Genomic DNA, 23,566 nt, shown 5'->3' on the forward strand with positions numbered 1-23,566 from the left:
TCTTCTGAGAAAGAGGCAGCCTTATTCATTGGAGAGACTTAACTTAAACAGAAGAATTTAACAGAAAGGAGTTCAAGCTAGCAAGTTGGGGAATGAAGGCCTATAAAAACTGCTGAGGAAGGCTAAGGTGGGGGCAACAAAGCGTGCACAGTAATATAGAATAGAAATGCTGATTATTAGGAAATTGTTGGTTAGACAAGCAAGAAGCAAGTGAAGTAAATGTATCAAAGTTGTAAGGATGAGGGCAAGTCTTAAAAATAAATAAGAACTGACTGAAAGATGGAAAACAGTATCAGAATTGGGGGGGAATACTGGGTGAGGTATCTCAGATCAGTGCTTTTTCTAACATGGTTTGCATTGATAAACTCAATGTAGTCAAATGTTCAGATGATACTAGATTAAGAAGAATGGTGGGGTTGAATGATGCAACCCAGAAATTACAGAATGAAGTGGTCAAAATGTAACTGAGCACAAAAAATTGGTAGATGAACTTTAATGTAGTCCAGTGTGAAATTTGCACTTAAGGAAAAATGGGTGACATGTATTCCACAGGGCTGAAATAGTTAACAATGAAGTTGAGAGAAATCCGGCAAGCTTAATAGACACAATGCTCAATAGGCCTAACCAATGCAAAGCAGCAATCAACAATGCATAATGAACTACATAACAACAACAGATGACTGGTCAAAGAAAAGCACTGCCAAGCTGTCTGCTGCTGTGGTCCTACTGCACCTCAAACACTGTGACTGGGTTTGATCATCAAAACACATTCAGGTCTTACAGATAGAATGGAAGAATCACAAGACTGACCTCTAGTGCAAAAGGTGGAGAAATTTGAGATTTTCAGATTGGAAAGGAAATATCAATTGAGAAAAATAGATAAAATCTTATGCAAGTATACAAGGTAGTTAAAGCTAGGGAAAAGTTAATTTAATTTGAAACAATATTTTGAATTATGAGGAAAGGAAAAGGGGCAAAAATTCAATCTAGTAAAAAGACAAACTTAAGACCGATATCAAGAAGTTCTTCTGCATAACAGAGTGATCAACATGCGGAATGTACTTCCAGACAAAGTGGTGGAGACAAAAACCCTGGAATCATTTAATAAACAATTAGATACTACAATGGGAATAGTAGGATTTTTCAAGATGAATAAACTCACAAATTCTGAATGGCCTGCCTCATTGGTAATTATCTTGTGATATCATGCATAGGGGTTAAAGTCCTTGCACAGAATGGGATTAATCTGTCTAACGTACTTATATTTGTCTGTGGCAGGTGTCATGGTGTTCAGCAAAGCCATGTGTCAAACCATGATGTGAACTGTAATGATACTGCAAAATAATTTGAACTGAGTGAAAAGAATGAGTATCCCTGCACAATTCTATATTCAATACTTTGTTTCCTCATTAACCCACTTGACTAAACACTTTCAAAATAACAAATAAATGAAATTCTGCATTACAAGTCCTCATATGATAATATGCTTTAATCCTGGTACTATCCTTTCAATCAAGGTCTGTGTTTCTGTGTCTCCATTCCTCACACTCATTCCAATTTCTCCAAAAACAGACTATTTGAGTTAATTCATGCAGCAGTTAAACTTTATGATTATATTAGATCGCCCAGAGCATTATTCACAGCGAGTTGGATGATACACTGCTTTATAACTTAGGCATGTTAATAAAATGGAATGAAAAAAGTGGTTTAGGAAGTGCTTGCTATATACAACTATTAATATATGTAACTACCTCAATAAATGTATAGCGCGCATTTCCTTTCCATCGCTCTTTTCCATTCCCTGCCCGTCAGACCTCAAATCTCCTACGTAAATTTCTACGTCATTTTAAAAACATGTCACGAATCCAAGGAGACATTTGGAATATACAGAGAAAATGGAATCATAATAGTTTGTTTATAAAATAAATGTTGCCAATTATATCAAAAAGGGAACAAACAAAGCCAAGGTCTGCAGCATTGTATAAAATATATCCACACACAAAAACACTCATTACAGGTATTGCAAAGTTTAATTTGTGGTCACAGAGAAATCAAAGTTTGAATATACAGAAATCATTCTAAACAAAAGAAAACTTCCAATCAATATTACCTCGGTTTGAGAAGCTTTGTTTCTGTGATCCAGGAGATGGATAAGCAGCACCCATAGTTCCTTGATACAGCTGCACTGGTAATGGAAAGTGGTGAGTACTTCAGATGGTCTAACCTGAAAAGCAGAAGAGGAAGAAAAATCTGTTGTTCTTCATTAAACAAAGTACAACCTGAGACAAACAGAATGAATTAGAATACAAAATCATGCTGTCAATATAGTTCCTTCTTACTCTCACATTCTATGTACACTTAAATTAATTATAATTAAAAGTAGACAAGGACATTGGGATGAATTTTTGATTTGGGGTGGGAAACATAAGTCGGGTATGTTTCTGGGTCCCAAGCCCACTACTGGTCGGGGAGGGGAGTTTGGTGAGGTGAGATGAGATTGATCATTATTTGGGATTTTGACTGGGGTTTCCTCCTTTAATTAGCAGGTAGATAAGTTCCCTGTCCAATTAATGGTGGCAGGTGGGCTCTCAAAGCTGGAGGGCCAATCAGAGGCCTTCCAGCTTGAGAGCAGCAGAAGACTGCAGTAAAGGGTATATGACTGAGAAAGTATTTCAGCATGGAGGTGCCCTCTCACCAACTTTTATAAAAATTCAAATAAAGAATAGAAAAAGCAGCCATGCCATCACTCTGGGGAGGGGGTGGAAACAGGGAGGAATCCCTCTATAGAGCAGCCTTTGGCTGCACCCTCGCCAGGCAGGCAGGAAGGGCCTCTAGAATTACCAGGAGGGCTGGCCCCGGCGTGACGCTGGGTAACAAGTGCCCCCCACAACTGCACCCCACCCCCACCTTCCATCAAGTTGGGAAACTGGAGGCCTAGTAGAAAATCCTAATAATCCTCCTTCAATTGCCCTTAATAAGGTTCTTAATGAGCCTAATTGGCTACTTGCCTCATGGGAGCAGCTAAACCAGCCACGACCTGAACCCACCCACCCTTTAATGGCTGGTGCTGGGAAATTGGCACACTGGCCAACGCCTGCACTTTCTGGCCCTGAGTGCCTCCGTTCCTGATCTCAGTGGGACCTGAAAGTTCAGCCCATTAAGTGGACAGGTTGAATTGAACAAAATAAAAGCATGAATTAAAAGAAAGATGATTAACAATCATGAAACAGGTTTACAGAAAACTAAATTATAACTGAGTTACAGTGCAACATAAAGCAGAGGAAATGTAAAATTTAAATTTGAAAATCACAGAGTAGTTTAACATATCTTATTTTAGAGCAGCAACACAGATTTAGCATCAAAAGCAGCATGGAAGATTGCATGGATTCCCTGTCTTTACTGCAGATGCTCAATGGAATATTCTTCTGGCTGCATTATTTTCCATATCAGAATTGTTGTATTTGTTCTTGGAATGTGGGTCATGTTGCCAGGTCCATAAATGTTGCCCATTCACACCGTCCTGAACACTAACTGGCTTGCTATGTTACGGGTCAACTGCTCGTTGAAAACTGGTCATGTTTAGGACAGATTACTAGACCAATAGTATAACCATCAATTTATCATACCCTTAACCCTCATTTAAGCATAGCTAATGTTTTTCCGAAAGAATAAAAAGGCATCAAACAAAAATAATTTTCCCATAAGAAAGCATGTAATAAGGGCGGGTTACGTGCCTGACCTATAATTTTTAGATTAAAAGCCTATGTTTATGTATCAATTATATGTTAATTTATTGGGGTAACAGAAAGCTAATGTAACTGCTGCACTGCAGATGCTCTGCACATGCACTTGAAAAACAAATACCGCTTTGCTTATCCGGGATTTAAAACGGACTAAACAATTGGATTAAATGAGTCAAGATCCTGGAGCTCCCTACGTGATAGCATTTTAGGAGTGCCTTCACCAAATGAACCGCAGTGGTTCAAGAAGAAAGTCCATCACCACCATCTCAACGGCTCTTAGGGATAGGCAATAAATGTCAGCGTTGCCAGGGATACCCACATGCCGAAAAATGATTTGCAAAACATGTGTGAAACCATCAAAATGGTTTTGCTTTTGCATTTGTAGTTTTGGTTGCTAATAATTAGCGCACCTATGTTTATTGGCATTATTAAAAAAGTTATATTTCAAAATAAACTATTGGAATTAGTAATCTTGCTTTTATACAGCTAAGTTATTTTGAAGATTTAAGGAAGGTGAAAAACAGAAATTAATTTTGCTCCTCCATTCCAATACATTAATAAATTTTGTAACTTAGAAGAGAGCTTCAGTTTGTACTTCAATGTTCTCCCGCTCTATACTTGCCACATATACAATGGAAATAGCCCTTGTGTATTGTGTGGGGAGAGGAGTCTTTGTGACTCAGCAAAAATAAGCAACAAGAAGCACAAATTATGCATTCATTGCTATGCAGTAGATCCCAGGTTTGCTTTGCTCTCAGTATTACAAGTCTAAAGGCCAATAACTCATGCTAAAATTAACACTTTAAAATTATTTTCAAGAATCTCTTTCCACTTAATTCACAATGGTGAAATTACCTGTCATGACAATAATGGATAATGATTAAGTACTTGGTCAGAGCTAAAAGGTTTCGTAAAGAAATTCTACAGGCAATTTTGAGGGGGTGTAAATGTGACAGAGAAGTCTTCCAACAATCTAGCAGCTCCGTTGCTGACTCAATCCTTGACCTTGTGGCTGGGACTATTTAAATATTTGGGATGGGCACCTGTGCATCTTGTGATGCAGCAAAGGCACTCGCCCCCATTGTGGAAACGGAACATCTTGTCACTCCAAATTGGGGCATCTGAAGCCCAAATCAGGCCAAAGCTAAGTGGCATTAAGACCTAAAATGGGGATCTACATTGCTCTCAGCGGGTGCAGGTCGTGCTGGGCCAAACAGGCGAGCACAGGAACACTCCCCACCAGATATGCTCTAAAGACATTCTGCAACTTAATGGTGGCAGTCCAAAAAGAGACAGTACTCCCACAGCATAATTCTCCGGGCAAATGACAAATAGCTTGAACCCAGCAGACCTGGGTTCCACCCCAAAGCTAAAATCCTGCCCCTTCCAAGCTCTTGATTTTCTACTTAATTGTTTATTTTTAAGACAGCCAAATCACCCTCCCAAATTTTGATCCGTCAGGAAGAATTGAACAAGACCAGGGTCAACATTTCAGAGCATCTGTCAATCAAAATTCTCCCCTGTTCACAAGAACATCTCTCTTCATTTTGTCTCTTTTCAACTGGAATATTCAAAGCTATTGTTACTCCACTCCTGCAGAGCTGTGATAATTAATGGAAATATTCTTTTCTGACATTAATAATAGTTTCCATTGCTAATTTTAAATCCCTTCTCTTTGTATCAATACGCTCTGGCGTCATGAGTCAAATGCTCTCCTCACACAGCTCAGGATCTGCAGAGCTACCTCATTAATACAGTGCTAAAGCAGTACAGTGGAGCAAAACACAGCAACAGCTACTAGGAATACACAAGTTGGAGGCTAATACAGGGCCTACGACCAGTGGCAGAATTACTTTGCGAGGAAATAAACCAGTCATGCGGAAATCTGGGTCAGGATACGACTTGTATACAAGGCAGTGTTCTCTACTTTTACCGACAAGTAGAGACATAAACTTTCAGCCTTTCAACTGGGCATATATCAACCACAACTAAACGTTTGGTCATTAGAAAATAGCTATTTTAGTTTTCTACTTTGGCATCTGTTTAGTAGTGATGCCATTTTATCCAACCGCATCCCTGTAAAAAAAAATTATATATTTAAGGCCAAGAAAATCACTTCTACCTTGGTATACTTGTTAACAGCTAAAACAATTAGATCATGTAGAAGGTTGTTACAATGGTCTTCAAACAGGCTGACGTTTGTCAAGTTTTTTCCAGTCAAATTCATGAACTGATGTGCATAAATTACCGGACCTAAAACAACAGGAGTAAAAAAGGTTCAGCAGGACATAACAGGCAGTAACATAAACGGCAGTAAAATTTGCCACTTGCTATATGCAAATAGCATGTATATTTATATATCTTCACAAAACCACCAGGGAACATAGGTTAATTAAAAATGCATTGGGAAAAGTTAAGGTGCTGTCAAAATATGTCACATAAAATGAACTTTACAATGATTTATTTTTAAATTAGACTGAGTGGTAGTGTTGACAATTCTTTTTCTTACCCCCATTGCAGTTCCATGATCTATTTCTAATCACTAGCAATGGTTAACTGTAATAATTGAATGAACAACACAGAACTAGTCTCTGCACTCTATCTAGTTGATCTCCAGAAATAATACCCCAAAATCACCAATTCCCTTAAATATTTCTCCAACCCACTCTGAAGTTTTCAACACTCCTTAGGCAGTCTATTCCAGTTAAACCAAAACTGTCCTTGCACCTTCCATTTTCTAGTCAGTGTCTACTCAGTATGGAGCTATGATGATCATGAACATATTACCAGGGTTCACTTTACCTATTTCCTTGAAAATCTTGAACACTTAGATAACATTTCCCCGGAGCCTTCAATTCTCCTGGGTAAATAATCTCAGGCTCTTTAACATCTTCTCATGGCTTAATGTAAATATCAAACTGGTTGCCTTTTTTTGCACTGCCTTCAATTGCACTTACAAGATCAGCATGTAAAGTTATTATATGGCTCAGAGATTTCATTAGAAAGATCCATAACCACAAATTACTCAGCCAAATAGTGCACCTATGGGATACCTTACTAATCATCTGACTTACAGCTATTCACTTGATTCTCAAGGCACTTTACAGATACCAATTGAATACTGTACAAGTAAAACTTTAAAAAATTATTTATATTCTAAAATTTAAGGAAATTGTAATCTTCTAGTTATTTTATCCCTATTTGTATTCCCACCTCTATGCTTGAGCTTTTATGAGGCTTGGAGCCTAAATTACTTGGAGCTCTTTCTCAATGTCATTCCATACTAGCTGTCACGGATTACATCAAACAGAGGGCAACAGTCCTCCCGAGTTTTATTTTCAATCCACCTTGTAATGCAGAGCTGTGCAATCGCTATAATACTTTCTATTAACGAATAAGCAATATTCATCGCACAATATGATGCCAGCTAAAATTGTGGTTGCAATGGGCTCCTTGAGTGGAATCCAATACTCAAGTTACCATAACAGGCTCTTCAGTGTCAAGACATTTTATTTTCGACTATTTAAGTATTATTAGAATTTTAAACCTAGTCAGATCAGTTTTCCTGGATAAAAGGTACAATCTGGGATTTTGGGCAGACGAGCATGTGGAAGTGACAGACAAGAAAAGATCTACTGGTCCATCTATCCTTTCCCATGCAGTGTATCACAATACAGACATTCTTCAGCCTCCTGTTGTCATGTAATCTCCTGGGAGAGGCAAAAAACCAAGGTCAATTAGGAAATAAAATTTGGAAAATTCCTCAATCCAATCCTGTTAGGTAATCAAAACTAGTGCAGGTGATCACACAGACCCTGATTTATATGATAAATATAAGATAATCTTGTACGAGATAATCTTTGCCTCAGCTGGAAACAAGTCTAGTTCTTTAATGAAGGAATCAACATTCACCAGAAAAGGTGGCAACCTATTCAACAAGTCCACCACTCCATGGGGAAGAACCCTCTCACATCCAATCTAGTTCTGTCTTTATATACCGTGATCCCTGATCCTCCATAAGATATTCAGTTGAAGCAAATGGCCCACATAAACACAATCTAGTCCATTCATTATTTCAAAGATCTTAACCAAATCTCCCCAGTCTACACTTTCCTAATACAGACGCAACTTCTTGAATATATCCGAGCAATCAAGATGTTTTACACCTGGTATCAATTTTGTGGCCCTCTTGTGCACCTTTTTCAAAGCCTCAAGATTCTCCACCATGTGAGTGTAAATGCTGGGCACAGTATTCTAACTAGTGCCCAAACAAGATCTTGCACTTCATAGTGAATTGTCCTGTCAATACAACCCAAAATCTTAATGCTTCAACTATAGCTTCACGGCAGTCGTGATGAATCTTCAGAGGTTGATGTACTGTGATACCCAGATCTTTCTCTTACATCATTGATTTCAATTCCCTGTAGGATGTAAGCATTTCACCTGCACAAGTCCATACCACAGCAATATACTTATCTAAATTAAGTATACTTGCCAGACACTAGCCCATTCTTCCAATTCAAGATCTATTTGCAGTAAAAACTGAAAATATTGGAAACATTCAGCAAATCTAGCAGCATCTGTGGAGAGGAAAACAGATTTAACGTTTCAGGTCTGTGACCTCGTTCCAATGAAAGATCACAGACCTGAAACGTTATCTGTTTCTCTCTCCACATATGCTTTCAGTATTTTCTGTTTTTAGTTTAAATTTCCAGCAACCACAGTGTTATGTTTTTCTATTTGCAGAAGTTGTGCACCCTCTCAGTCCTAACATGTGCATATCCTGCTATTGTTCACATCATTTCCCCAACAGCCACAGCTAAATCACTAATCAAAACAGTAAACAGTAAAGATCTTAACAACAATCCTTGCATTCCTCGCAACCAGTCTCTAAGCAGATCCAAATCCATTGGCCAAATGTACATAGTCAGTCATCAATCCACTGCGATAGCTCACCACTAACTTCAAAGTGTTCTATCTTGTACCTCTTAAGAGGTACCTCTTATCAAAGGTCTTCAGAAAGTCGAGGCAGATGCTGAATATCAGGTCACTCTTAACCAATAACCTGGTAACTTCTTCAAAAAAAAATACAACCAAATTCACAAGACACAGCATTTTATTTGTAGCCCAAGTGGTAAAATTAGGTTATTTTTGGAGGGGTCTACAAATGCTGGTTTGCGAATTGTGGCATTGCAACATCCATAACCTGAAACTTTCAGAGATGTGGCTCTTTGTGGGTGCAGGTTGAACTTTATGAATCACTCTTATCCTCCACGAGGCTCTGCTACAGCTGTTGTATCTCAAAGGATTTACGCTATTGTCTTTGTTATCTCTAAACTTGACTATTCCAACGCACTCTTGCTGGCTCCCCCCGCAACCACCACTTGCTACCCTCCATAAACTTGAGGTCATCCATAAACTCTGCTGCCCGCACCAAGTCATGTTCACCCATCATCCCTATGGTCACTACACTGGCGCCTAGCAAAGCAACATCCCAATTTTAAACTTCTCATCCCTATTTTTAAATCCTTCCATGGACTCACTGCTCCCTGTCTCTGTAATTTCCTCCAGTTCTATAACCCTCCAGGTATCTGCGCTCCTCCAACTCTGGCATCTTGAGCCTCCCTGATTTCAATTGCTCCACTATTGTTGCCATGCCTTCAACTGCCAAGGCCCTGAGCACTAGGATTTCCTCAGGAAACCTCTCTACCTTTCTTTATGACATTGACCTCTCTCTTTGACCAAGCATTTGGTCATCTACCCTATTTCTCCTTATGTGGTTTGGTGTCAATGTTGTTTGATAATACTCCTGTGAAGCTCCTTGGGCTGTTTTATTACATTAAAGATGCCAGATGTTGTTTCTGTTGCTGTTATGAATTTGGGTCTGTTGCTGATGTGGATGCTTCTTTTCTAATTACACACCACCTTGCATCTGTTAGCACAGTAGTGTAACAATGAAAGTCCTTTGTGATTTGGATCAGGTCATATCTTCAGCATATGTGCGTTCTTTTAAAATTACTGTCGGCGCACCAAGTTAACTACAGGTGAGGCTTGGGAGATTCCTACTTAAAAACCGGAAAGCTACTTTTGGTCTGTTATCTGTCCTGCAGATGGTGTTAAAATTAGCAGAGAACAAAGAAGCTTGTCAATAGTAAGGTGGTACATGTCTCATAAGACAACTAAGATGTTATTAGCAAATGGGTTATTGTTTGTAACCCTTCAGAATTGGTCCATTCTATATTTAAAATACCTATCAACTACAGTAACATGATAGTGAAAACTCAGCATGGGACATCTGCAGCTGCCAACCAATTCAGTTAAACGTCTGTTCAAATTTAAGACAACCCATGTCCGAGTCCTATTTTTACACAAAATGGCCAGAGAATCCCAATCTATGATTTTTGTGGACGATTATGCTTACCCAACATTTTTTCACCGAGTATATGCAGAATTTCTAGCACTGACCAGTGAATGTCCAGATGCAAATGCAGCAAATGCCAGGATGGTGGAAAAACCTAAAAAGACAGACATGTTGATCAGCGAGGCATACAATATAGAGCAGCATCTCACTGAGAAACAGCTGCAAGTGTTTCACTTGCCACAAATCACTTTGGAGTTCAGTGACTTATTATGAGAATAAAACATTTACACAGGGAAGGATCCCAAAAAACAGCAAGAGATGAATGACCAGTTGATCAGTGAAATATCAAAGCAGGCAGTAGCATTTAGTGCTGGATATGTCCAAAGTGTTACAAATATAAAGTAGGTAAGATTATGATGTTTTGGGACTGTCTCTTTAATTTGTGATAAAATGAGGAATGAAACGGGGTCACTTGACCTGTTCTGAATTCTGCCCGTTCGCCCGCTTGGGTGGCTTCGTTGTTCAAGGTAAAGGAGGGTCCAGGCTGCCTTACTGGGAAAAATGTTTGAGTAAACAATGACCAGGGCAGCTGTGCAGATGGTGAATACACTGTTAGTCTCCAACTCGTAGGGAGGTATTAGGAATATCAGGTTTTGCAAATGGTTATACTTTAAACAGTCTATTTAATTCCAAGATAAAATGGAGTTGGGGGATCAAGGGGATAGGTAAATTGCACTTCTGCCTTCATACAACGTCCATGTGACTCACATTGTCATGGAGATGGGTTTTGAAAGGGGAAGTGTCCATACATAGCAAGCCATTGTTGGATCAAGTTACAGGGTTTTTCTTAAAATATCCCTGAACCTCATAGATAAATCAGTCCTCAAAAATCTGGGAGAGAAAGAGAAAGTAGATAGATAGAGGCAGCTAGTCCTGTACCTTAAGCAGAGAAAATACTGGCCTTGTCAATCAACACATAAATCACAGGTGGGAGCTCACACTCAGATTAAATAAACAGAGTATGTGAGGATTTAAACAAGACTGGAAGATTTGCCTAGCTTGGCTGGGGGGAAGAATCCCCAATTCATCCTTCACTATGAAAGTTGACTCGGGGATTAGAAGTTATCGGGCTGAAAAATGAAAAAGGAAGCAGGCTGTCAGGAGCTGAGAATAGCTTTGGACTGCTTCCAGGAGAATAAGGGGGAAGTTTTTATTATTTTAAGAGTTAAATGGGGGAACTTTAATGTTGTTTCCAATATAAGTTGCCTACTAAATAGTGTTTAGGCAATGTTGCTTTTGGTTTATTTATTACAGGGAATTCTTGAAACTTTAAATCTTGCCTTGTGATCCTTTCTGTCAGCCACTGAAAATTCAAATATCTTCCTAAAAGCTCTTGGTCTCTACGGAGATCGTAACCAAAAGAAAAAGAAAAAACAGGCGAGGTGGAATTGAAGCAGGTAGTGTTAACAAGGATATGAGAAGTGCAATGGCAGGTGAAGAGATAGGGGGTGGTGGGGAAGAGTGGAGAAAGAGTGCAGGAGAGACCCGAGGTCAAGATCTGCAATGCCACCATTATTGGCAGAGCTGAATGATGGCAGACACCAACATTATAAGGAGCATAATCAAAGGTATGAAAACATGCTATGACTGGCATTACAAGGGATGTTACAGATCCTTAGTTGGACTGACAAAGTAAATCCAATTACAATGTCATCTATTAGCATCACAAGAGAATGACTACAGATAAGTGCAACAAATATTGGAAGTTTAACTTGAGAATCTCCATAGAAATGTTACTTAGGATTTTTCAATGGAACGCATGACTATATTTTATTATATTCCTATACGGGATGTGAGCATTGCTGACAAAGTCAGCCTTTTAATGCCCATCCCTAATTTCCCTGGAGAAGGTGGTGTTGAGACACATTCTTGAACACCTAGAGTGCCATTAGGAAGTTCCAGGATACTGATCCAGTGACAATGAGGGAAATGACAATATACTCCCAAGTCTGGATAGTGTGTGATTGGGAGCAGAACTTGCACCGGTGGTGTTCCCATGTGTATGCTGCCATTGTTCTTCTAGGTTGTAGAGTTTGCTGACTTGAAGGAGCCTTGGTAAGTTGCTGCAGTGCATCTTGCATACGGTACACACTGTTGCCCTTCTGCATTAGTGGTGGAGGGAGTAAATGTTTAAGTTGGTGCATGTGATCCCGATCAAGCGGGCTGCTTTGTCTTGGATGGTATCGAGCTTCTTGAGTATTACTGGAGCTGCACCCACCCAGATAAGTAGAGAGTATTCCATCACACGTCCTACTTGTGCATTGTAGGTGGTTGATGGGTGTTGGGAAGTCAGGAGCTGAGTTGCTTGCCTCAGAATTCCCAGCATTTGGCCTGCCTTTATAGCCAGACTATTTACATGGCTCATCCAATTAAGTTTCTGGTCAGTTGGAACTATATCGCCATTTCTTCACTGTCACTGGGTCAGAAACCTGAAACTCCCTCCCTAACAGCACTGTGGGCGCACTATAATGTACCTCCACCACTTCGACTGCAATGGTTCAAGAAGACATCTCACCACTTCCTTAAAGGGCAACTAGAATGGGCAATAAATATTGGCCTTGCCAGGGAACTCACATCCCACGAAAGAATAAAAAAATCTTCTGCAGCAATATCCTTGGGCTGAGACAGCACTGTCAATAATATCTTCCATCACTTTGCTCATGATTGGGAGTAGACTGATAGGGTGGTAGTGGCCAGAATGGACTTGCTCTGCTTTTCATGGACAGGATATAACTGGGCAATTTTCCACTTATATGTATATATTCTCCTGTGCCATTGTTCATGATATTGAACTCGAGGTCTTGCAAGAACACAGATGTCATACCATATAGCAGGGCAAAGATTTAACTAGGAGTAAATTTCTATAATTAAAGGCTTCAAACCACATGCTGCAAAGCTTTCCATTGTTGATACTTGTGTACACCAGGAGATGTCGTAGCACGTTATACTTTCAATTCATTCTAGTTGTCATTACTGTATAAAGCTATTTCCATTATGGTGCATTGCATGCAATTCCTGTGATATGCAAAACATCTATTTCACATTTTGCATGTTCAAGGGCAGAATTTAATGGGGCACCTGGGAGAGGGTTGTGAGCTGAGGGAACCATAGAATTGAAAGGGAAGGCGGGGTGAAGTGCCTGTCACTTGCCTGACACTGTGCAATTCTCTCAGCAGCAGGGAAGATAGAGGACAGCCTTCCTGCCCAGAGGTAAAATGAGGCCCTCAAGTGGAAAATTAAGGGCCATTTAAGGGCCTAATCCCACCGCCACTGGTATTCTACCAGCAGTGGAAAGGTCCTCCATCACACTGGCAGACTGACCTGTAAAACCTAGCAGTCTCCTTGTGGGGCTCAGAGAGTGGGAGGGGCCTCCTGATTGGGTATTCTGGGCCCACAGCAGGGCCCCTGGCAGCAAGGACTGCACCAGCAGAACAAAAACAGAAACAGAATTACCTGGAAAAACTCAGCAGGTCTGGCAGGTAATTCTGTTTTTGTTTTTGTTTTGGATTTCCAGCATCCGCAGTTTTTTTGTTTTTATCTCTGCACCAGCAGAAACGCACCTCCCTGCCCTCACCAACATTCTTTTCCCCCTCCCCCCCACCAACCCAGGTCTTCATGACTGGCCCCAGCAACCCAACCCCACTTATCTGGATTCCAGGGGAGCATCCATGACACTGCCCCAGACCTGGTGCAGTCCCAGCAGTGACTACTGCTCCTGGTAGCGCTGCTGGGACTGAGAAGCTGCTGGCCCTCCATTGCCTGACACCTCTTAATAGGCTGGATCACTGCCACTGCCCTTAAAGGGACAGAAACCCCAATGCCAGGCAGCTAATTGCCTGATGGCCACAGAATTGGGTTAGGGCTCCTGGAAATGGCCAAGACGGAGTTGCCTGCCACTGAGACCATGGCTGCCCTGACAAAATTGAGCTCAAACTGTGGTTTTAACACTGAGTTTTCAGATGTGCTCTTCAGGTTTGGTCCAATAAAGTACACCGATGATGTGAGCCACAATCTTTTAGAGCTTTTATCAGCACGGGTGCAAGCTATGATTTAGTTGATATTCATGAGGGCTTCACTAACAGATTTCCAGTTGTATGAACAATGTATAATTTTTAAGTTGAATATGTATTTCTGTGTTAAGAAAGATAAAGTGGTTTTAGTTTCATTTAGGTTGTTTGTGAGCCTTGCTGCCTGGGAGTCCGGACTGACTCCAGGCTAAAAGGTCAGGTCTTTTGGGTTTGTTTGTATATATACAATTTTAATGAGGTTTCACAACCCCTGAAATTAAAGAAATGGGTTAAAAGGGGTTAAAAGTTTAGTGACTGTGGGGAGGAAAACACAAAGTAGAAAAAAATTCACTGTTGCCTAGCGAGTGGTCCAGGGACAGACACAAAAAAAGGAGTCGAGAGGGAGAAAGGGGACAGAGTTCAGTGCGTGTCGGAGAGTGGGGACTGGAATTTTAAGCTCTCTGATAAGAAAGACTACAAGGGAATTAGGCACAGTAGTTGACCAAATAGTCAGTTGTAGAGCGTAGTAAAATGATCAGCTTGGCAGAGGTGTTACTGAAAGACTGAGTTTAGGGAACTCATTTGTTTGTTCTGCAATTGAAAAAACAGTAAGTTTACAGTGCCACTTGGGTGTCTCAGGGACAGAAACGAAATGGGTAAGAAGCATCGAGGGAATGCTCAGGAATTCCTGGGAGAAAACCATTTGCCACTGTGCCAGTCTCAAGCGAGAAGCCTTTGTGTCAAGTTAGTGGAACTCTTCACTGGTTTGTGTGTGCGTAAAGATATTGCTGGGGTAAAGGAATAGTGTGAATTTGAACCGTCATCTTGTGTTTGTAAGGAGATCTTTCAAACCTTTTTGTCTGGTGTAATGTAGTTCATTTTTCTTGTTTAACAAACAGTTAATTCCTTGTGTCAAAGTTTATCGGCAGACTCCTGTGAATTTGTTCAGTAACTTTCCTCCATAGTTTCAAAAGAAAAGTTAGGAGCTATCAAGCCAGGTTTCACTCTGGGATCTGACTTCTCCAGTATTAACATCAGCTGTGATGGTAAAACAGTCTTATTTATAAAGCGTGACACAAACCTTTCCCTGGTTCTGTATTGAAAAATTGGCCAGAATATTGCTGGAAAGTTCACGGAGCTGGCCAATGAATAGAGTAAGTGCATGTAGCTCCTCCACTAATATAGAGGGCAGCTGGGCTTCCAGTTCCTCATATGGATGGACAGGCTCTCCACTTAATCCTCTGGAAGACTCTAGATATCTGTATAGCAAAAAATAAATACATTTTTAAAAAATTACTTTTTCCACATTTATTTTTGCTGTATATTTAAGACTACTAGTTCCACATGAGCAATGGGCTTTTAACTCCCATTTCGTGTTCCTAGCATCAACCCCCCCCCCCCCCCACCGGTTCAGTGTTATAAAAATGTCTCAGACCCACCCTTGGAAAAACGTCTCCTCTAAACCATGTTCCCTTTCTGATACTAACAATTAATTATGTGGCTTCCCAGAGTGAGATTACCAGTTTGCCCTATCTGATCTCAAGGTGGATGCAAAAGGTCTCATGGCATTATTTTGAAGAAAAGCAGGGGAGTTATCTCTGTTGTCCTCAATATTTAGCCCTCAATCAATATCACAAAAATAGATTATCTGGTCATTATCAGATTGCTGTTTGTGGGAGCCTGCTGTGCACAAGGTGGGTGCCATGTTTGCTGCATTTCAACAATGACTACACTTCAAAAGTATTTCATTGGATGTCAAGCACTTTGGAATGTCCGGTAGTCAGGAAAGGTCCTATATAAAGCTAAGTCTTTGTTTCTTTCACCTCATCAGAAATATTGCAGCCATGGAAATATGGAGAGGATGCAGTATAAAGACAGTATTGCTGAAGAAAGACTATTTTGTTGAAGCTTTTTGTCTTGCACTCATCAGGATAATCACAAGTATACCAATGTCAGGGGAAGCCACAGCTTTAAACTAAATGAGAAGAGAGTGCTGATTGCTTGGCAAGTAGACTCTGATTGGTAGAGGCATTGCCATAGAGCATGCACCAGTTAATGGTGACTGACAGTTAACTGCCAAGCATTGTTTGAAATTTAAACCAGACAGCTTGACTCTGAATGGTCAGGGATTGCCCTGAGGAATGAATCAGCGAATGGCTGTCACTTATTTTGTTTAGCTGAAACAGGTGTAATGTATGTACATGTTCTTTCTGTCTGCAAAGAACAGGGCCCTGTGTATTAACATATGTAGCTTCCAGTACATGCAAATTTGCCACACTGCGGGTCTGGTTGACAATCTGAAATTGGTTGCCAGTGTAATTTTTAACACACTGAGGATTATTTAGCAAATATTGTCCAATGGCTGGCTCATTCCTCAGGGCAATGCCTGGACCAGAGTCAAGCTGCCTGGTTTAAATTTCAAACAATGCTTGGCAGTTAACTGTCAGTCACCATTAACTGGTGCATTCTCCATGGCAACGCCTCTACCAATCAGAGTCCACTTGCCAACCAATCAGTATTCTCTTCTCAAACAGTGTCAAGTTGTTGCTTCCCGACATTGGTATTCTTGAGATTGTCCTAACAAGTCCAAGGCGAAAAGCTTGGACAAGATGTTTTGTTTCAGTAATACTCAAGTTCTGTACTACCAAATGACTATTTATAATGACAGACTTAAGAAATGTGACTGCATTAAGCAGATAAGATTAAGTAGGGATTTAAATGAAGTATTCAAAATTATAAAAAGTTTCAGAGGACAAATGGTGAAATAATATTTCCTTATTTTGGCTTACGGATCAGTAACAGGGGGGTTTAATTCCAGATCAGCATTAAATGGGAGGTTTGGAAAGACATTTTTCCACAAAAAGCGTTATTAGGGTATAAAATGCTTTACCAAGTTGTGGAAGCTGGATCAATCAAGATAGTTAAGAAAGTAGATAAACACAAAGATACTGAAGGGTGCAGGGAATTGGGACTAGCTCCAGTACAGATTCAATGACCAGCTGATGCGGTGAATTCCTAGGATTCTACAATGACTATTCTAAATTGGCAAGCAGAATCATTCAAGTTCCAAACGTTTCACAAGTAACAAATATCCTCCAAATTAGTTTAGTGGCTCTTTATTATAACCTTTGAAATATCCTGAACGAATGACAAATGTAGATTGACAGATTACCTGAAAATAAATACTTTGATGTACTGGAGGAAGTTAACACACTGCTGTCTGATTTCATCTGCTTCAACATATACGCTATTAGCATGTCCTGTGGTTTTGTTTTAAAAGACAATGTAAATAAGCATTACATCAAACTGCATACAATTTACAACATTCCTATGAGAAGTGACTTGATTGATGTATTGGCCCAGGTTTTCCTGTCAAAACAGTGGTGAGGCAAATGACACAAGCCATTATTTATGACTAAATAATACAGCAAATTCAGGCGAGGGGCAAATGCAGAGTTAAACTCAAATATCAAAAAGTTGCTGCATCACTCCAATCGCATTGTCTGGCAAACCTGCAGTCGCAGCAGTGCCAGGTTCAAGAATTGCTCACTGCTGGGACCACAATCAGTCCCCAAAGAAGAGGAATTTAAGGAGGCCAAACTTAAAGTAAAACCAGATTTTCAGCAGGGCCAGGCTGGCAAGCACCAATGAGGGGGATGATTGGGGTGGGGGCCTGAGTTTGAGAGGCCGGGGAGGGAGTCTGTGACTGGTAGCTAAGGGGGCATAGGCGTAACCTTGGGAGGGGTTCCTTGGTTAGACACAGAGTTCCCCGAAAGGAGGTTTCCCCCACTTCCCCGACACTACCAGGCCACCCATTTGATGTGGGCCTCCCCCTGCTGCAGGTTTCTGTCACTGTGACATTATAAACTTGCATTTATAACAATTTTCCAAGCAAAAAAAATGTATAAGCCAAAACATGCAAGGGTATATCTAACTAAAGGCAGATGATGTTGGATGTCCTGCTACAGAAAAAGACAGCCCAATGTTTATTCCCATTGCTTGGAAAGCAACAATCCAATACGTTGAACAGTATTTAATGATGTTTTATTGTAATTTTGCCTTTTTAAAAAGCATCCTGGTACATTTATAATTAAACAATAGGAGGAGAAATTGATCCCCATCGCGTTCATTTTTTTGGACCAAAAAAAATGAACATAGAGGAACCAAACATCATCTTGTCCACCTGATCTGATTTGCTGCAAATTTGACAAACATTTTAATCAATTATGTTTATGTGGAGCCAGGATCTATCTGCAGGCTGACTCAGTGTCAGAGACAGCAAATTTTCCTGAGGCATCCAACTGCTGAGCTACATCAGGACACCCAAGTGACTTCCGTATCTCCTCAGTTTTATGCAGACGAGGCCCAGAAACAGCTTTCAGCGAGATCCAGCCCAACATCTTCAGGCAGATGTTACCTTCACAACTTTCATTCTGCACTGCAATCCAAAGCCATTCCAATTTCTCAGTCATAATGTCCCGTGCCATAATTCCCTGTACTCAGCTAAATGCAGCCAGATTTCCCTTGTAGTCTGACAGCAGGTTGTATAACTAACTAGTTTAGCTAGAAGTAGAACAGCTAGCAGCTCACTTTGACAATCTCACCACTCAATCCAATAATTGCTATTTAATTTTCAGGTTCGGCATGCAAGGGTATGTTCTACTGTGTGCAGTTATCTAATGTAAGAGCTAAACAAAAAAAAAAACTGTTCCCCTGGGCAAAAGAGCAAGCTCGGCCCTATACAGCATCTAGCCTACAAGAGAATATAATAGTTCTTTACTTCCAGATTTCCAGCCAGAGCTTAAAGGAAAATAGTAATGTCAGGAGAAATGCCCTCAAAGCAAACTGTTTCCTCCATTTATTCTTGCCACGGCTTTCCATTTGGAGCTGTTAAGACAAATTCATTTCACTTTGAACACTTACGGCCAGCAGAGAAATTATACTTTCTTCCAAGCATTGTGAGATAATTTGAAATGAGTTGGAAACCAAACAAAGAGTGCCTACAGTGCCCAACCAGGCTGCCCCTCTTTTTCTCCTTCCCTAATGTGTTAAGGACAAAAGATTCAGGATGACGTCCCAAATGAAGGATTAACAATTGTGGCACTGCAGATTTGTCAAGTGATAACCAACAATCACAACATATCCACACAGATAAATTACACTCCGTTTCTATTGAAGGAGAGAAAACAAATATGTGGCAACTATTAAACAAAATGAAGCTTCATGCCAGAGAAAGAGTGTTGTGCAATGAGGAAATCAATAATTAGTAATAAAATAGACAAATGTTAACATCCCAAAAGTAAATTAGTGAAAAATTAATCTGTTAGAAATCTGGCTCAATCTTTCCACTGGGACTGGCTGGTAATAAATCAATCCTGCCCTCACATTATACATTAACGTAAGTTTTGAAATGTCAACACTTGACTTAAACTAGTGAGATTGGTTACTAAATACAAAGGAGTAATAGCTAAACTGGACACGAGTGGCAAACAGTATTTTAGCCAACATGTTTCATTGATCAGTCAGGAAGAGAAAGGAACCATTCATTCAGCCATATACTTGCCAAAATCACATGAACTAGCCTGTGCCAAGCCTTCTAAACGGCTGATTTGTTGTCTGAAAAAGAACAAATTTGGATCGTTTTAAATTAAGTCACCTTCATGTTCACATTTTAAAAATCATTCTTAATCAGTTAGTTGAAGGCCAGGTACACAAATTAAATAGCACAACTCGATTAAAAAAGGTGTGGTTTGCTGAATTATTTATGTGACTTAATTTTCAGGCAAGGACTATAAACCAACATACAGCACAGGACTGTAACAGTCTTCATGTGCTCAATTTAACAAAAAGAAATGAAATTGCTCAACACAGATTTTACAAATACAGTATTCAGTACATTTCATGCCTTCTTTTCTTTTCCTGTAAGATTCTGATTTAGAGCAAAGCCCCATTGGAGGTGGGAAATACCAACTGCAGATGTTGCTGTTGTCTCATCCCCACCCAATCTTAAACTATATATTGTTTAAAGAATCACAAGGATCCAGGAAAACTATCCATTCTTTAATATCTAATGTGCACACTGATACTTGATACATAGCCCAACACTTGTGTTTGGAGATGGGCAATCAAACTCAAAGATTTTACAGTACATAAGGAAGTTTGGCTACTGTATGGAGCTATCCACTTCTAATCCCATTTCCCTGACTATTTCCATAAATTTTTTTTTTAAACATTCTCCCTTTTCAAAAACTTACGAAATTCTTGTGATAAGTCTTCCATGATCTAATAACCTGTTATATTAAGAAAATTCTTCTAGGTTTCCCCCTCTATTCTTCGAGTGTTCAAGTGGTGACCTTGGTATGTCCCTTTGTTTATTCAGCAATCAGCAGAATTAGTCTTTCAACTTTAATCCTCTTAAACCCATTCATAATTTCCATGACTTGCTCTGTTCCAGTAAAATAGCCCCAAATTTTCAAGCCTTCCTTTTTAACCATAACTTTTAATTCCCAAGAGCCTTTGAGTGAATTTTTGCTGTTCCCATTCCATAGCTCTTATGTTTCACCATACATTGAGGTTTCAAGAACTAAAAGCAGAACACAATGCAAGAACACAAGAAATAGGAGCAGGTGTATACCAGAGGATAGTAAAGGTGGAGGAGATTACAGAGACAGGAAGGGGATAAGCTATAGGGGTATTTGAAAACAAGGATGAGACTTTTAAAATCAAGGTGTTGCTTAACCAAGAGCCAACGTAGGTTAGCAAGCACAGGACTTAAAATATTCCTTTGGGAATGCAGAGGGTTTAAAATGTGTGCTTAATTTACTTTAACATCAGAGTTGGATTAATTTCTTAATTTAGCATCCTTTGTTATTGCCACGTTTCGGTATTTCAGATTATGTCACCACAGGGAAACCTTGGTGTCTCCTCTATACTGGGAGACCAAACACAGACTGGATGACCAGTTTGCATCTGACCTCTGTTCAGTCCGCAAGCATGACCCAATCTTCTGGTTGCTTGCCATTTCAATTCACCATCCTGCTCTCATGCTCATATCTCTGTCCTCAGCCTGCTGCAATGTTCCAGTGAAGCCCAATGCAAGCTGGAGGAACAGCACTTGACAGCCTTCTGGAGTTCAACAACTTCAGACCATGAACCCTGTCCTCCACTTTGTACATTTTCCATTAAGTGCCAGTTTGTATCTTGTTCTCATGTTTTTGCTTTCAGACAGTGCTGACCTTTATTCTGCTATTAACACATTCTGCTATTTTGCTTTCAGACAGCGCTGACCTTTATTCTACTATTAACACCTACTCTGGAACAATGCTTTGACCCTTTACTGCTACCATTCCCACTCTCTTTGCCTTTTGTTCCAATGACATCTTTGTAATTTCAACTCCCCTGTTCTCTCACCTACCCCTGACCTCCCTTTTTGTTCCACCTGACCCTCCCCCTTTTTCAACAACATAAAACCCATCACATTTCTGCCTCTCTTCAGTTCCAAAGAAGTTATATTGGACTCGAAACATTAACTCTGTTTCTCTATCCACAGGTGCTGCCAGACCTGCTGACTTTTTCCAGCACTTATTGTTTTTATTTCAGATTTCCAACATCCACAGTACTTTGCTTTTGTAACCTTGGTGTGATGTCTGCTAAAAATGTCCCTTTTGAATCTTGCAGAGGAGTTAACTTCATGGGACCAGAGGACTGGGAAATGGGGATTAGAAATTCGAAAGTGTGTCTGATTCTGCATGCTTCAGAAAATGAAGGCCAGTTTGGCCAAGGCATTAACCATTTGCACCTATTCTGATCAAGGTGACTCAATTCATCAGAGCTCAATGGGGGTTTAACTGCCACAGCTGTCTGGCAAGATTCCACTCCGAGGTTAGATTTATCAAAAAGAAAGAATTTCAGAGTTAGTGAAGTCTAACAAAGCCTGACAAAGGCAGATCAGGACTTTAAAATATAAAAACATAGAAAATAGGAGCAGGAATAGGCCACTCAGTCCTTCAAGCCTGCTCTACCATTCATCGTGATCATGGGTGATCATCCAACTCAATAGTTGCTCCCACTTTCTCCCCATATCCTTTGATTCCTTTCTCTCCAAGAGCGATATCTAACTCCATCTTGAAAACATAATGTTTTGGCCTCAACTACTTTCTGTGGTAGCGAATTCCACAGGCTCACCACTCTCTGGGTGAAGAAATTTCTCCTCATCTCAGTTCTAAATGGTCTACTCCGTATCCTCAGACTGTGACCCCTGGTTCTGGACTCCCCCACCATCGGGAACATCCTTCCTGCATCTACCCTGTCTAGTCCTGTTAGAATTTTATAGATTTATGATATAATTGATCAGTTTGCCCAAGAGAAGCTGATCTGAAAGGAAGCAAAGAGAGGAATCTATTTGCTGTTTGGGATAACGTGGCACATTTTTATTGTTTTGTGCTGTTACTGAAAATCATGGGGAGAATCACAGAATTGTTACATCGTAGAAGGAGGTCATTCAGCCCATCGTGTCTGCACCAGCTCTCTGAGCATTTTAACTTAGTACCAATCTCCTGCCCTTTCCCCGTAACCCTGCACTTTGTTTCTATTTAAATAACCATCTAATGCCCTCTTGAATGCCTCATCTGAACCTACCTCCACCACACTTCAAGGCAGTGCATTCCAAACCCTAACTACTCGCTGTGTGAAAAAACTTTTTCTCACCTCGCATTTGCTTCTTTTGCAAAACACTTTAAAACTGTGCCCTCTGGTTCTTGATCCGAATACGAGCAGGAAAAGTTTCTCCCTAACAACTCTGTCCAGGCCCCTCATTATTTTGAAAACTTCTATCAAATCTCTTCTTAGCCTTCTCCTCTCCAAGGAAAACAGTCCCAACTCCTCTAATCTTTCCTCATAACTGAAGTATCTCATCCCTGGAACCATTCTCGTAAACCTCTAAACCTCTCCAATGCGTTCACATCCTTCCTATAGTGTGGCACCCAGAACAGTACACAATACTCCAACTGAGGCCCAACCAGTGTCTTATATAAGTTCATCATAACCTCCCCAGTTTTGTACTCTATGCTCCTATTAATGAAACCTAGAATATTGCATGCTTTAGAAACAGGTCTCTCTGCCTGTCCTGCCACCTTTAATGACTTACGTACATATACACCCAGGTCTCTCTGCTCCTGCACACCCTTTAAAGTATCCTTTATTTTATACTGTCTCTCCATTTTTTTGTATCAAAGTGTATCACCTCATCTTAAAAGGTCCGGAATTGTTAATTTTGTTCAGTCATGTACTCTGCAAATATAAACCAGCCTCTTGATTTGTCATTGACCTCAATTTCCTAGAGTGTTTGTGAATTCTGCCTATCAAAACATGAGCATGTGAACAAGAGGCACACGTCC

The 23,566-nt window shown here is 40.2% G+C and overlaps 1 protein-coding gene across 3 annotated transcripts in view; it reads right to left on the reverse strand.

The window, feature by feature from the left end:
* mms22l (MMS22-like, DNA repair protein) overlaps positions 1–23,566 on the reverse strand; it is a 154,939-nt gene that overhangs the window by 125,923 nt on the left and 5,450 nt on the right. For all 3 annotated transcript variants that reach the window (XM_041188858.1, XM_041188859.1, XM_041188857.1), the window contains exons 4-9: positions 19,735–19,787; positions 17,344–17,431; positions 15,253–15,430; positions 10,165–10,258; positions 5,866–5,996; positions 2,111–2,224 (exon numbers count right to left, since the gene is read on the reverse strand). In XM_041188858.1, coding sequence (XP_041044792.1) covers positions 2,111–2,224; positions 5,866–5,996; positions 10,165–10,258; positions 15,253–15,430; positions 17,344–17,431; positions 19,735–19,787 — 658 coding nt within the window. The remainder of the gene's footprint in view (positions 1–2,110; positions 2,225–5,865; positions 5,997–10,164; positions 10,259–15,252; positions 15,431–17,343; positions 17,432–19,734; positions 19,788–23,566) is intronic.

The sequence above is a fragment of the Carcharodon carcharias genome, chromosome 5 (genome assembly GCF_017639515.1).
Source record: "Carcharodon carcharias isolate sCarCar2 chromosome 5, sCarCar2.pri, whole genome shotgun sequence".
Taxonomy (NCBI): Eukaryota; Metazoa; Chordata; class Chondrichthyes; order Lamniformes; family Lamnidae; genus Carcharodon; species Carcharodon carcharias.